General features: G+C 33.6%; 2 protein-coding genes across 2 annotated transcripts; one reads left to right on the top strand and one right to left on the bottom strand.

The window, feature by feature from the left end:
* Nucleotides 1-302: 302 nt before the first annotated feature.
* LOC132067038 (probable calcium-binding protein CML46) lies at nt 303-1,150 on the bottom strand. Its single transcript, XM_059460197.1, has one exon. It carries the CDS (start codon nt 987-989, stop codon nt 399-401), a length of 591 nt encoding a protein of 196 aa, XP_059316180.1. The 5' UTR covers nt 990-1,150; the 3' UTR covers nt 303-398.
* A 9,683-nt stretch (nt 1,151-10,833) lies between these two features.
* Nucleotides 10,834-11,475, top strand: LOC132066468 (uncharacterized). The gene is made up of 2 exons (XM_059459776.1): nt 10,834-11,226; nt 11,335-11,475. The coding sequence occupies exons 1-2, from the start codon at nt 10,834-10,836 to the stop codon at nt 11,473-11,475; spliced, it is 534 nt and encodes a 177-aa protein (XP_059315759.1).
* The last annotated feature ends 2,295 nt before the right edge of the window (nt 11,476-13,770 follow it).

Raw genomic sequence — 13,770 nt, 5'->3', positions numbered from 1 at the left:
AAAAAAAGAGAGAGAGAGAAATTGAAATGGTCTTCCTTACACTACCATACTGATTATTATACATACAAGTGTGATAAATTTTTGCAGACGACAAAATTTTTGTCCCTTCAAATATTTCAGGAAAAGGTAAAACTATGTATCAATATATTTCAGAAAAACACTAGCGATGACAACATAACAATAATAGCACTAACACAATAAAGACGCGTCTAGAATTAGGAGATTCTAAAATTAAAGTAGTCGAGCAAAAATTTCAAGAAAAAGTAAAACTATTTACTAACCAAATGTGAAAAACAACCATATCCAACAAAAAGAATGGGATCAGTGGTTTGTATTTATAATTATAATTTTTTTGTTTTGCAAAAACAATAGCTTATGAATTTGCTGTAAACAAAAATTTAGATCATTTCTACAAATTCCTCAAAATCGATCTTCCCATCACCATTTACATCAAAAGCCAAGATCATTTTCCTGCAATTCTCCAATTCTGCACCTTGCTTTAATCCAAGAGCACATAAAACTCTCTGTAATTCCATTTCATCAATGAAACCATCTTTGTTTTCATCAAATACATCAAAAGCTTCTCCTAATTCCTGCATGGTATTATTATTATTATCATAGTCTTCTTTTTCTTCTCCAAACAAGTCACAAAAATTGTCCATATCGAACCTCTCATGAAGTTTTTCACTTTCTTGGTTGCAAAATATTCCCAACTTACCCATTATTTTCTCTACCTCTTCTCTGCATAAACTATTATCAACTAGCAAAACAGGCAAATTTTGGGATGTAGATGTATGGTTCTTGTTTTTTTCTGTGTATTTTGTAGTTTTTTGTGTATGGGATAAGATATTGAAGAATTTTTTACCCCAATCAAGAATTATGTACAACAAAAAGAAGCCAATTAAGCCATGAATAACAAGAGGGACTGGAACAGTAGTAATTGGTAACTTCTTGATGGAAAAGCGATTAAGATAGGTAGGAGCTGCCATTGGGCTTATATTGCCTAATGGAGCTTCTTAGATTGAAAAATGGAGAAGATTTTAATTTCTTCTCCCCTTGTTGTTATAATATAATAAGGGTGACAGAAAAAACAGAGGAAAAATATGGTCTTTTATGCTAGTGTTGTGTGAAGGGTGGAGAGGAATGATAGGGAATGTGTGTGTTATATATACAAACAAAGCTGTTAATTTTCTTTTTGGCTTTATTGTTCGGAAATTCAGTGACCATTAATTAGGAACCTTTTGAATTTCCGCTTTTAGTCCCTTGGTCGTTTGGTACATTGATAAGAATAATACTAATTCGGAAATAACTGCTGCGCTAAAATGGTGGAATTAGCTATCCCATTTAGAAGGTGAGATAGTTAATTTCATAGGATATCTCACTCCATGGGATATTACAGTACGTGGATAAGTTGGAATATATTCTAGACTCAATCTTGGATATCCCACCTTATCCCATCAAATTTTAGATTATTTTATTTCACCTCTCAAGTGATTTAAATTAGTCCAAGAATTATAATCCTAAAAATATAAACCGGGATAATTTAATCCCCAACCAAACGATATATATTAGTTAATGATTAAACACATTTAACTTTTAATTATATGAAATGCGCACCTTTGACGGGAGGGGATCACTTCCAGTATACTTTGCTCTAGTATTTCCCAACGGAGCAGTAGAATCTCAGCCTTTAATTAGTTACTGACTGTTACAATTAAGTTTGTATTGTTATTTTATATTTAAGAATGATATAGTTGTAAAATAACATAAAGTTTTAGGTTTAAATTCCAGCGACACATAAAAATAAAATACTAAGTAACTTTTTATCATTTGCTTAAGTCTTGATTGGTAGAGTTACTCGATATCTATGCTAATGAGAGATAGCCGATAAAGTAATCGAGATGCGAACTTATTAATCCGAACACCATCATAAAAAAATCTAAGAGCCCGTTTGGCTTATCTGATTTAAAATAGCTGATAAACATTAAGTGATGTTAAGCCCTTTTTAGTGCTGAAACTGATTTAACAGATAAACAATTACGTGTTTGTATAAAAGTGATGAAACTAATAATAAGCAGTTGAATGTTTGTCAAAAAAGTGCTGATGAGCAATTTTTTGTGTTAACATGACTTAAATGCCCCTAAAGCTGTTTAAACTAATAGGACATGATTATTACAATATTTCAATTTCCAGATTGATAGTTGTCCTATTCGAATAATTCATTAAAAAAAATTGTTTGATTCAAATACAAAATGATTTATGTCTCAATTTAGGTTAGTTCAAAATTGATTTAGATAATATTATTCAACAACAACAACATACCCTATTACCCTAGAATGTAGAGGAATAGGATTGAGTTTCATGCTTTATAAACCCTATAAATCAACCGTCATTGACGTCCAGTCGGTAGAAGGGAATTGATATTAAGTTGGAGATCCAAAAAATTAAAAAGTTAAAAAATACATCGTAACGTAGCTTTATGTAATATGCAAATTAACTAAGTAAAAGAGAAATTTCTCACCCAAATAATACCAAGAAGAATTTGTAAAATAAAGTTGTTGATGTTGAAGAGGTTACAAAAGTCATAGATTCGAAGAACTGGTGAAGAAGTAAAATCATGGGGAGGGTTCGAATTTTGTTTTAAAAAAAGGTATTTTAGGAATTACATAAAATAATTAGGGATAGAATAGTAAAATCATTGGTCAAACTAACAGTGCTTATAAGCTAAAATATTATAAGTTGGGGATGACCAACTTATGGCTTATGACTTATTTTGGCTTACAAGCACTTTTAATATTTACCAAATGTGTAGATAAGCTAAAAATTGCTTATAAGCTTAGCCAAACACCCTCTAAGTGTGACATTTTCTTGTATAAAAAATAAAAAGTACACAAATTAAAAATAAAAATATTTAATCGTAAATTAAGATTTATTATAATTGAGTGACGAAAAGAACTACTATTAGTCTATTACCCCTCATTTGAATGAAAGTTGAAAAAGAGGTTGAGGAAAGTACTTGTTGGCTTCCAATGATAAAGTCAGTCGGTTAGAATAATCAAGATTCGGTCATTTCCCCTATGGTTGAGAATTTGGTGGCCTGCATTTTATGCTTTTGGTTTGATTTGATTGTTTAATTAGTACTCCATTTGACTAATATATGACAAAGAAAGTTCAAGGAAGTTGCTCTAATGATCTTGATAGTACACTTTCATGTCATCTTTCCTTCTTAATGCATTGCTCTTTATGTAGTAAAGATGGATTGAAATTTCTATAGCAACTACCAAAAAAAAAAAAAAAGTGTTGTGGACCTGACATGGATTGAAATTTCTATAGCAACTACAAAAAAAGAAAAAGTGTTGTGGACATGATACTTCTTAATTCTGAAAATAAAAAATAAAAAAAAGGTAGAGTAACGCTTCCCTTTCCTCTACATAGAAAATACAAATTAGTTGATTCAATAAGTACCACATATCAAGTGGTTACATACCCATTAAAAAAAAAAAAAAAAAAACTTTAGCCATCACATATGGCCTATGGGTAATTTCTGTTGCATCTTCAATACTTCTGCTTCGAATATTTTGTTATCATCATAGACCATGGTTAACTATTCCTCTCTAATGCAGTAAAAGAAGGATTTACTAAGTTACACTCGATCAATAACTATATACGTTGAGCTAACTGCTTTTTTTTTAATCAGTGAATTATTACCACATTCTATAATTTAAGATAATAGAAAATTAATACTTATAATTAGGTGCGAAAATCGTTGTTCGACACTTTTTCCTCAACACTTTCTCCACACACTTTTTCCTTCCTTGACTTCAAAGTTGAAATCTATGGTACTTAACCTTCCAATCAAGTTTGCATGAATTTTCTAGTTGACGAAGTGGTTCAACGTGAAATATATGTCCGTAAAGCCATACTTCTCAATACGTGGAAAATCAAATTTCACTTTTCAGAACCAAGAACAAAAATCACTACTTCAAACAAAACTTCAGGAATTGAACTTTGCCAAGAATTCGATCTCTTCTTTTTTAAAATAAGATTTACGTATTATAAAACTAAACAAGAAATATAACAAACCACAATATCTCATAAGTCGTAGTTAAAGTATTAAAAAAATATATTAAAACATTTGTAGTTAAAGATAAAATTATTTTACCCTCTAAATGATATTAATGATTTTTTTTCGTGTTATGAAAGTAAAGGTGGACGCACAGCCGCACAGGTGTATATTGTTGATTCTATGGTCCAATTTGGGCAGCTATTACTCTTTTTTCTTTTGAAAACTTTCTTCTCCTTTTTTTTTTTTTTTTCTGCTTTAAGAATGAATTGATGACAAGTTTGCACCCATTTTTTTATTTCCCCTCAAAGTTTAGGTCTCATTTGTTTGCACTTGAGATTTGAATCTTAATCATTTCATTAAATGCATTTGTTTAAGGTCTGCATTTTAATCATTTTTTTGCGCGGATTGCCCTTCTTTTGGGGTGGTCTTTAAATTTTGCCCCTCAAATTTGTGGTCTTTAAATTTTGCCCTCATATTTAAGTGGTCTTTAAGTTGTGCTTGACAAATGTGGGCGAATACATGAAGTTCGGGTTCGAACCCCGCTCAAGCATAAAATAAAAAAATAATTTCACAAGGCGGATCGGGGAGTGTATGCGGATCCGCATACAATCTTTAAGGAAAAGCTAAAGTTATGCCGGATCCGCATAACTAAAAGTCTGCCCCATAAGGCGAATTTTTTCCTAAGAGTTAGTTTAGTTATGCCTTATGGGGAGGCGTAATTTTTAGGCATAACAAAATTATGCCCCATAAGGCAAGACTTTTCCTTAAGGCATAGATTTTGCCTTATAAGGCAAAGTTTAAGTTATGCCTTAAGGAAAGTTCCGGGCATACTTTTATATATCTTTGTGGCATACTTTTTAGTTAAGGCATAACTAAAAGTTTACCTTGACAAGTAAAAATAATAATAATATATATATATATATATATATATATATATATATATATATATATATATATATATATATATATATATATATATATATATAAGGCAAAGTCCGCCCCTCCGGACTTTTAGTTAAACATAACTAAAAAAAAAGTCTCATTTATAAGATAAAGAAAATTTAAACTTTGCCTTATAAGGCAAACTTTGGTTATGCCTTAAGGAAAACTTACGCCCATATGGGGCATACTTTTAGTTATGTTTTATGGGGCATACTTTTAGTTAAGGCATTACTAAAGTTTACCTTGAAAAGTTAAAAATAATATATATATATATCTGTTCAAAGTAAAACTCGTGACTTTTAGTTAACATAACTAAAAGTCTCCGAGTTCAACTAAAAAGCGAAATTTAAACTACGCTTTGCAAATTTTTTTAAAATTTTTGATCGAGCGGGGTTCGAACCCGGAACCTATGGGTTTTAGCCGAAGGGCAAAATTTAAAGACCACAAATATGAGGGGCAAAATTTAAATACCACCCCAAAAGAAGGGCAATTCTGTGAATTGCCCCATTTTAATTATTTAGATTCAGCCCATTAAGTACAGTTGTTTTGTTTCCTTATAAAGCCTCTTAATGGATCTGAATAAATCAAATCCATAAGAGAGTCTTATTCCATTCAGACTCATTAAAATAAGTAGCGTTATTCACAAAACCTTTCATTCCTCTCTGCCTTCTCTTCTCGCGGTAAATTTTTGACGCCTCCCTCTATGCTTTCTCAACCAAATACCATTTTTTCCTGCTTGAACTGGTAAGTTTTCATAACCTTTACAAGTATTTTATCTAGTATTTTTTATATTCACAATATTTTTGGGTGTATTGATGTTTATCAAGAACTCTTGTTGCCACAAATATTAATTGTAGCTGTAACTAAAATCGTTTTCTTGAAGCTGTCAAAAATTTGTTTCAAATCATATGCATCTTTACCCAGTTCAAGATTTGTATGTAGTACGAGTGGTTGGATTATAATCCGTAAAACTTATCAATCAGCCCATTTTTACCACTAGTATTGTACCTGTGTGATGCACGGTCAATATAAACAAATATTAATCATATCATATTGTAATTTGGCTTATTTGAATTTTTTTTAAAATCAAAATTTCAATTATCATTTTATTTTTAATTAATTAAATACATTATACCTAATAAGAGAACCTCTACAAAATTAAAAGAAGCGAATCATATCAACACCGAATAACTTTTATTTTGTTCCTTATATTTGTTTATTACATTGCTAAGATGATTTTTTATCAACCTGTCAATTGGCCCCTTATGCCATGTGACGAAAATATCGGTAGAACTTGTAGTATATTAAATATACAATGACAATTATGTGACAACAACAGTATGTTATCAGAACAATATAGAATTGCCTCTAGTAAGGAGCTTTTTATAAGACTTCTCAACACGATTTCGAATTAATGAGACCCAACGTAAATATTGAATAATGAGTGAAAACTCACAAGAAGTTCATATTTGAGAGTTTTCAAACATAATAATATATCATTCTTCTTAAAACGACAAAAGTGTTACATAAAATGAAATTGGTATAATTAATTTTGTAAGACTATGGTCATATCGGAAGCCAACTCCGCTAGTGCTTTTGTAGAGGAACCATCTTCACCACGTACTTTGGTTGCTGCATCTTTTAAATCTCTCATTTTGGGGTGTACTCCTTTTGCATCTTCTCCTTCAATCAATATTTTATTTTATTTAATACCAAACACACCCTAAATATGGATTGGAAAAAATAATATCAATAGAAGAATAATGATTTAACTAAAGATCCTTGATTCCTCTATATCCTGGTACTGTTTCAATAAGTACGGGAACTAAGGAACAGGGTACCTTGGAACCAGTTACCATGAACAAGACACCTACTATCACACCTACTGGGGGTACAGGAAAGCATGCTCCGCCTCCAGTAACATGGGCAAATGTGGTCGATGGAAATAAATATGCTGCAAGAGGTATGAATCTAAAGTATATTGCTCCTATTATACAGGATGGGGAGAAGATTGCACAATTAGATAGAGAAGAGGTGAGAAAGGAGCTGAAAAGGAAATATGCCCTAATCTTGTATGTTGTTGGGGATTCTCCCACTTTTGGGGCAATAGATAGATTCTTGGTGTCGATCAAACGTTTTGATGCTAAACCGCGAGTTTATTATCATAACGATGGATATTTTATTATCCAGTTTGCTAGTGAAGAAGATAAAGAAACTATCCACCTAACAGGACCTCATACCATTAACAAAAAGCCTATTATCACTAAAGAATGGGCACCTGATTTTAACTTCAAGGAGGAAATCTTACAAACCATACCTTTGTGGATTCAATTACCAAACCTGTCGTTGGACTGTTGGGAAGCAGATTCACTAAGCAGGATTGGAAGTAGTTTGGGGTCCTTGTTTATGCAGATGATTGTACTACTAGTATTGATAGAGTGTCATATGCCAGAATTCTAGTGGAGATGGATATTACACAAGAACTTCCAAGCTATGTTAAGGTGCAGGATCCAACAACAACAACAACAACAACAACAACCCAGGCAAAGAGTGTACGTTAGACGACTCCTATAAGGTGCAGGATCCAAAAGGCAAAATATTCCAGCAACCTGTAACATATGATTGGAAACCAAAGTATTGCAATGTATGCTTGATGATTGGCCAAAGTTGTCACGAAAAGGAGCATAGGAAGCCTAAAAGCTAGTAAACCTGTCAAACCTACAATTGTCAAGCAGAGCTATCAACCAGTGAACCAGCAACAAGAGACACAAACTAGTAACCAAGTTGCTAGTGAGGGTGTTCTCAAAGTCACTGAGGGGGTGGACCAAAGTCAAAAGCAATAGAACACTGAATTGGGGCAAGGCTCAAATGTGATAAGGCAGGAACCGGTAAGGCCGCAACCACCAGAACAGTTAACAAACTCAGCAGATGAGGGCTGGCAGACCGTTCGAGGGAAATCAATAGCAATATTACAACCATGGCAAAAATTTAGTAGTACAGAGAAAGGGATTACATTGTTGAAAAGACAGGAAACACTATCCTCTACTAGAGTAGGCCAAGGTGGAAAAAATACCAGGGAGAGAGGAGAAGCTGCAACATCAGTCCCTTTGTTTAAGAAATGATAGTTGCTTGGAATATGAGGGGCCTAAATAAAAGTTACAAGCAAAGGGAGTTTAGGGTGTTTTTACAAGAGAATAAGGTGACTCTAATTGTTGTTCTGGAGAAAAGAGTCAAAGAAAAGAATGCTGCTAAAATCATTAATAAAATTGCACCAGGATGGTTATGGTGTGCAAATTATAGCTATAGTGCTAAAGGTAGAATATGGGTGCTCTGGAACCAAGATTTGTGTCCTTTTTATCACTAAGTATGCAAGCTCAGTTCATGCATGGTAAGGTTACCATCCATGCTTCCAACCTAGAGTTCCAGTTGACTGCAGTGTATAGACTTCATACTATCAATGACAGGAAGCTAAGGATTTATGGCAGGGCATTAGGGATATTAGTGGTCAGATGCAAGATAGCTAGATAACATTAGGTGATTTTAATGTAGTATTGGGGGAAGAGGACAGGTATTTGGGCAGGGTAGTAACTGATATGGAAACAACTGACTTTACAGAATGCTTGCTGGATACTGGTTTGACAGAAATAAAAACTATAGGTGGAGATTTTACATGGACTAATGGGCATGTGTTTAGTCGGGTTGACAAAGCTTTTGGGAATGATCTATGGGTTATAAATATGCCTCAGGTGGAAATGATGATGTTGACCTCCCATTTCTCAGATCATTGCCCTTTGAGTTTTAAGGTAGGATCTCAGTCAATGAATAGGAAGAAACCATTCAGGTTTTTTAACCATCTGGCAAACCACCCCTAGTTCCTGGAAGTAATTGCAGATTGTTAGAAAAAATTAGTGCCAGGCAGCTATATGGAGAGAGTATGGAGGAAATTGAACTTGATCAAACAAGAACTCAAGAAATTACAAACTAAGGAATTTTCAAATGTTGATGAAAGGATTAAAGAACTTAGAAATCAATTGCAGAACACTCAACAACAAATGAGGATTCATGATCAGCATGCAGCACTCTTTGAAACTGAAAAGGAACTGAAGAAGCAACTAGAGAAGTGGGTTGGTGTTGAGGAAATCATTCTTAAATAGAAATCAAGATCCCAATGGTTAAAACTTGGTGATGCTAACTCATCCTATTTTTTTGCTAGTATGAAGAATAGGCAATCCATTAACATGATCAGAAGTCTTCAAAATAGTGATGGTATCATTGTGCAGACTGAAGATACTATTAAGCAGGAAGTAACAAAATTCTATAAGTCCCTTTTGGGAGATGCAGCTAGTCAACTACCAGCTATAAAGCCTGCGGTGATGAGGAATGGCACTAGACTGGATAGACAATAACAACTCCAACTGATTAGCCCAGTTACAAAAGAGGAGGTTCACTTGGCACTAATGAGTATAGATGATCAGAAGGCACCTGGTGGGGATGGGCTCAATGTAGTGTTTTACAAGAAAACTTGGCCAATTATTGGAGAGGAAATCACAGAGGCTATATTCAGGTTTTTCAATAATGCTGAACTGTATTACCCAATTAATTATACCTCAGTAACTTTGATCCCTAAAGTCCAACACCCTTCTACTATTAAACAATACAGACCTATATCATATTGTAATGTCTTGTATAAGATCATTTCAAAGATACTCATGAGGAGAGTGCAAGGGGTGATGGATAGGTTGGTGGATCCTGAGCAGTCAGCTTTTGTACCTGGAAGGGTCATTACAGACAATATAATACTTAGCCATGAACTTTTCAAAGGCTACAATAGGAAGAATATTTTCCCTAGATGTATGTTGAAAGTGGATATGCAAAAAGCCTATGATTCCATTGAGTGGATCTTCCTAGAACAAGTAATGAACTGCCTTGGCTTCCCTGTTCAGTTTGTTAAGTGGACTATGGATTGCCTAAAGACTGTTTCTTATTCCATAGTGATAAATGGGAATCCTTCAGAGCCTTTCCAAGCAAAGAAAGAGCTAAGACAGGGTGACCCAATATCACCTTTCTTATTTGTGCTTGCCATGGAATATCTTAGTAGACTGCTGAAGACTTTACATAGGGATCCAGATTTTAATTTTCATCCTAAGTGTGCTAAGGTTAATCTGATACAATTGGGATTTGCAGATGACCTGTTGATGTTCTGTAGAGGAGATGTGGGATCAGTACAAAAGGTGTTTGACCATTTTAATGAACTCTCTATTTCCTCTGGCCTCAAAGCTAACCTAGACAAAAGCTCAATCTATTTTGGAGGTGTGGCTCAAAGTGAACAGAATGCAATCCTAAGTGTTCTGGGGGTTCCTAAAGGGGAGTTACCAATAAGATACTTGGGGGTTCCCTTGTGTACCAAACGAGTGTCTGTGAACCAGTGCAAGCCCCTGCTGGACAAAATGCTAGGAAGGATCACCACATGGCCTAACAAGTTTTTATCTTATGCAGGTATAGTACAACTCATTAAGAGTGTACTTTTTTCTATTCAAACATTCTGGGCCCAGATTTTCTTACTACCTAAGAAGCTTACACAAATGATTGAAGCTATCTGCAGGAGGTTCTTATGGACAGGTGGAACTGAAATGTCAAAAAAATCACTGATTGCATGGAGTAAACTATGCTGTCCTCAATCAGCAGGAGGGCTGAATATACTAGACATACTGACTTGAAATAGAGCTGCTATATGCAAGTTACTATGTAACTTATGCACTAAGAAGGATAAGCTATGGGTTAAATGGGTTCATGTGTATTATGGCAAAGGCAGTGCAATTTGGGAAATGGAGGCTAAAACTGCCTCATGGGTAATAAGGATGATTTTAAAAGCAAAGGAATGTCTAGTGGAGGCTGGGTATCAGGAGAAGGACATAAATCAAATGGACTCATTCTCTATCCAGAAAATCTATAAACTACTAAGAGGACACTATCCTAAGGTAGCTTGGAGGAGACTGGTATGTAACAACAGGGGATCACCAAGGTGGACATTCATACTTCGGCTGGCCCTTTGTGATAGATTGCAAGCTAGAACAAGATTGGCTAAATGGGGTATTATTGATGATGCAAAGTGCCCTCTCTGTGATGGAGCACCTGAGACAGTAGCTCATTTGTTCTTTGAGTGTGCAAGAATATGGCAAAGACTACTGAGATGGCAAGGAATTCCTAGGCAACCTATGGCATGACAACAAGAAGTGGACTGGGCAGTAACACAGTGTAAAGGAAGAGGCAGTGCTACAGTGATTTATAGAATGACATTAGCAGGTGCAGTCTATCATCTTTGGCAGGAGAGAAATGCTAAGGTCTTTCAGCAGCAACTTAGAACTGAGGATGCAATAGTGAGGATGATCATTCAAGAAGTACACTTTAGAGGCAGTGTGACATGTAGACATAGCAGTTACTTAACTAGCTTAAATTTCTATACTTAGATCTGCTAGTGTGTAGGTATGGGAGGGACTAATGTAATTAGAACTAAAGGCTGAGGCTGTTTAAGCTCAGTCTTGTTCCTTCTGCATTGTAAAGCTCAGTTTGGTAAATAAAAGTCATGAATTCTTTGCCAAAAAAAAAAAAAAGTTCAAAACAAATTAAAACCAGTCATTGGACTTAGTTAATCTTCTTATTTATGATATCCTTATTCCTGCAACTGTAAAATTTGAAAAGGATAAATGTAAATCAATTGTAAAAAATAAAGCTATCCTAAGAGTGATCACAACATATTTCAACTAATGCCAAAAGTAAGTACAATCTACCTTGGCCTTGCCCGTCAGTTCTTCCGCTTGAAATATACATGAAATACAAAAACGAAATGTTATCTTCATATAATTGTTGTGTGAAAGATGATGCATTCCAGGCTGCAAAACAATCATTAAATATATAAGCCTGCAAAACAATCATTAAATATATACGACAATACACATGGAAAACAAAAACCAAAGAAGCTAATAAAATACATATATATGGGTTTCAAAACTGCCATGACAATACCTCAAAAAACTTAGCATCTCGTTTTCTTGCATCCGAGTTGTTCAAAAATTGCTAAAACTACACATACTACTAAGTCCACAATCTGTATGCTATGATTTTGAAATTTGAGTATTAATATACCACGTGAGAGATAAAAGAATTGAATTTTGGCTTTATCTTTCTTGATGTTTGAAAAAGAATATAAGGACTATGATAAAGTATGAGTTAGGCAGTGGACCTTGTTCTTATTAATTATAGACTTTGAAATATGAAACAAATATCATTACTTTATCAATATGGTCTTTATCTGCTCATATTCTAGCACTATTCTTATCTTTAGCTGAAACGAGGAGGAAAAAGAAATTTAAGTAAGATGTTAAGACCTATTTTGGGTAGATGGGCTTCACTTTCTTTTCATTAAGTAAAGAATTGTTGCCATGGAACAGGATGCAACAGTTGTTGCACAAGTACATGTCTTTTTAAAGAAGGCATTTTTCAATATGAAAACTCCTATAATTATGATAAAGTGGGAAAGTTGTAACTATCTCCAAAATTGTTAATACTATTAGTTTTAAATTTTAATATCTTTCAATTAATTTTTATTTATCTTGTTGTTTGGTCAAAATAACTCTTTTGAAAAGGTATCTTTAAATTTAACTCCTACAACTACGATAAAGTGGGTGTCCTAAAAATATGGACAATTTGTTAAACATATTTGAAAACGTGTTTTTTTTTTTTTTTTTTTTTAAATTTTGCTTTTGAATATGTTGTGAAGTTAATTATCTGTTGGGACTCCATCGTGCGTATGGAATTGTTGGTTTCTCAATTAGTTTTATACTCTGTGTCAATTTGCAGTTTTTATTTTTTTATATTGACTTTTTACATTGAAATTTGCTCCTTCCAGTTTTATTTAACTCTTGCATTTTTATATTTTTATTTTGTATCTTAAAATTCTGACTTTTGTGGTGATGACACTTGTCATTCCACCATGCTTTTGCCTCTCTTATTTTATATAGATAGATTAGGTGTGAGGCGATTTGTATAACAATTGAGCTACCCTACAACTAAAACAATCATATGAAAATTTATATACTACCAATACGCTTTAGGAGGTAATTTATTCATCCGCTTCTTTAACTAGCCTTGTCCTTTGCAGTAGCTAGCTTCTAATTTAGTAGTATCAATTTGTTTGAAATCCTCCTTCTTATTCAATGCACTTTTTTAGCTTCCCTGTTTATGAAAAAAATGAAACTTTACCTTCTGAGATTGAGGTATTTTGCAGACATAGCATTGTTAAATATTTTTGTTATAAAAAGACTAACCTTTTGCTCAACTTATGGGTAATAAGAAACATTATTTTCTGGGTGACAAGAACTTTGATGTGTTGTTCTTGTGCAATAAAAGTATAAATTCTTTTTGGCATATCTTTTTGTCACAATGTATATTATGCACGAGCACATCGTTTATACATGAGTTTTATTTGTCTAGTGCTTGATGGGCTGGATTATTTTACATGAATTATAATTTCTTATTAGATCAACTTGTTTAGTCATAGTTGATGTTTGGTTACTCTTGATTAAAAACTTGATGTTTGACTATTGGATGGAGGGAGCGTATAAATAATTAGTTGTTTAAGCAATAAGATTCATCTCAGTTAATATTTAATGAGGAAGAAGGAGAACACGAAGAAGTATCAGATGAAACAAATGGACCTAGGTGGACAACTGAAGATTCGTATATAATGCACAATATATGTGAAC

Source organism: Lycium ferocissimum, chromosome 8 (assembly GCF_029784015.1).
Source record: "Lycium ferocissimum isolate CSIRO_LF1 chromosome 8, AGI_CSIRO_Lferr_CH_V1, whole genome shotgun sequence".
NCBI lineage: Eukaryota > Viridiplantae > Streptophyta > Magnoliopsida > Solanales > Solanaceae > Lycium > Lycium ferocissimum.
The sequence above is the reverse complement of the archived record's forward strand: the minus strand, read 5'-3'. Positions and strand labels throughout refer to the sequence as shown.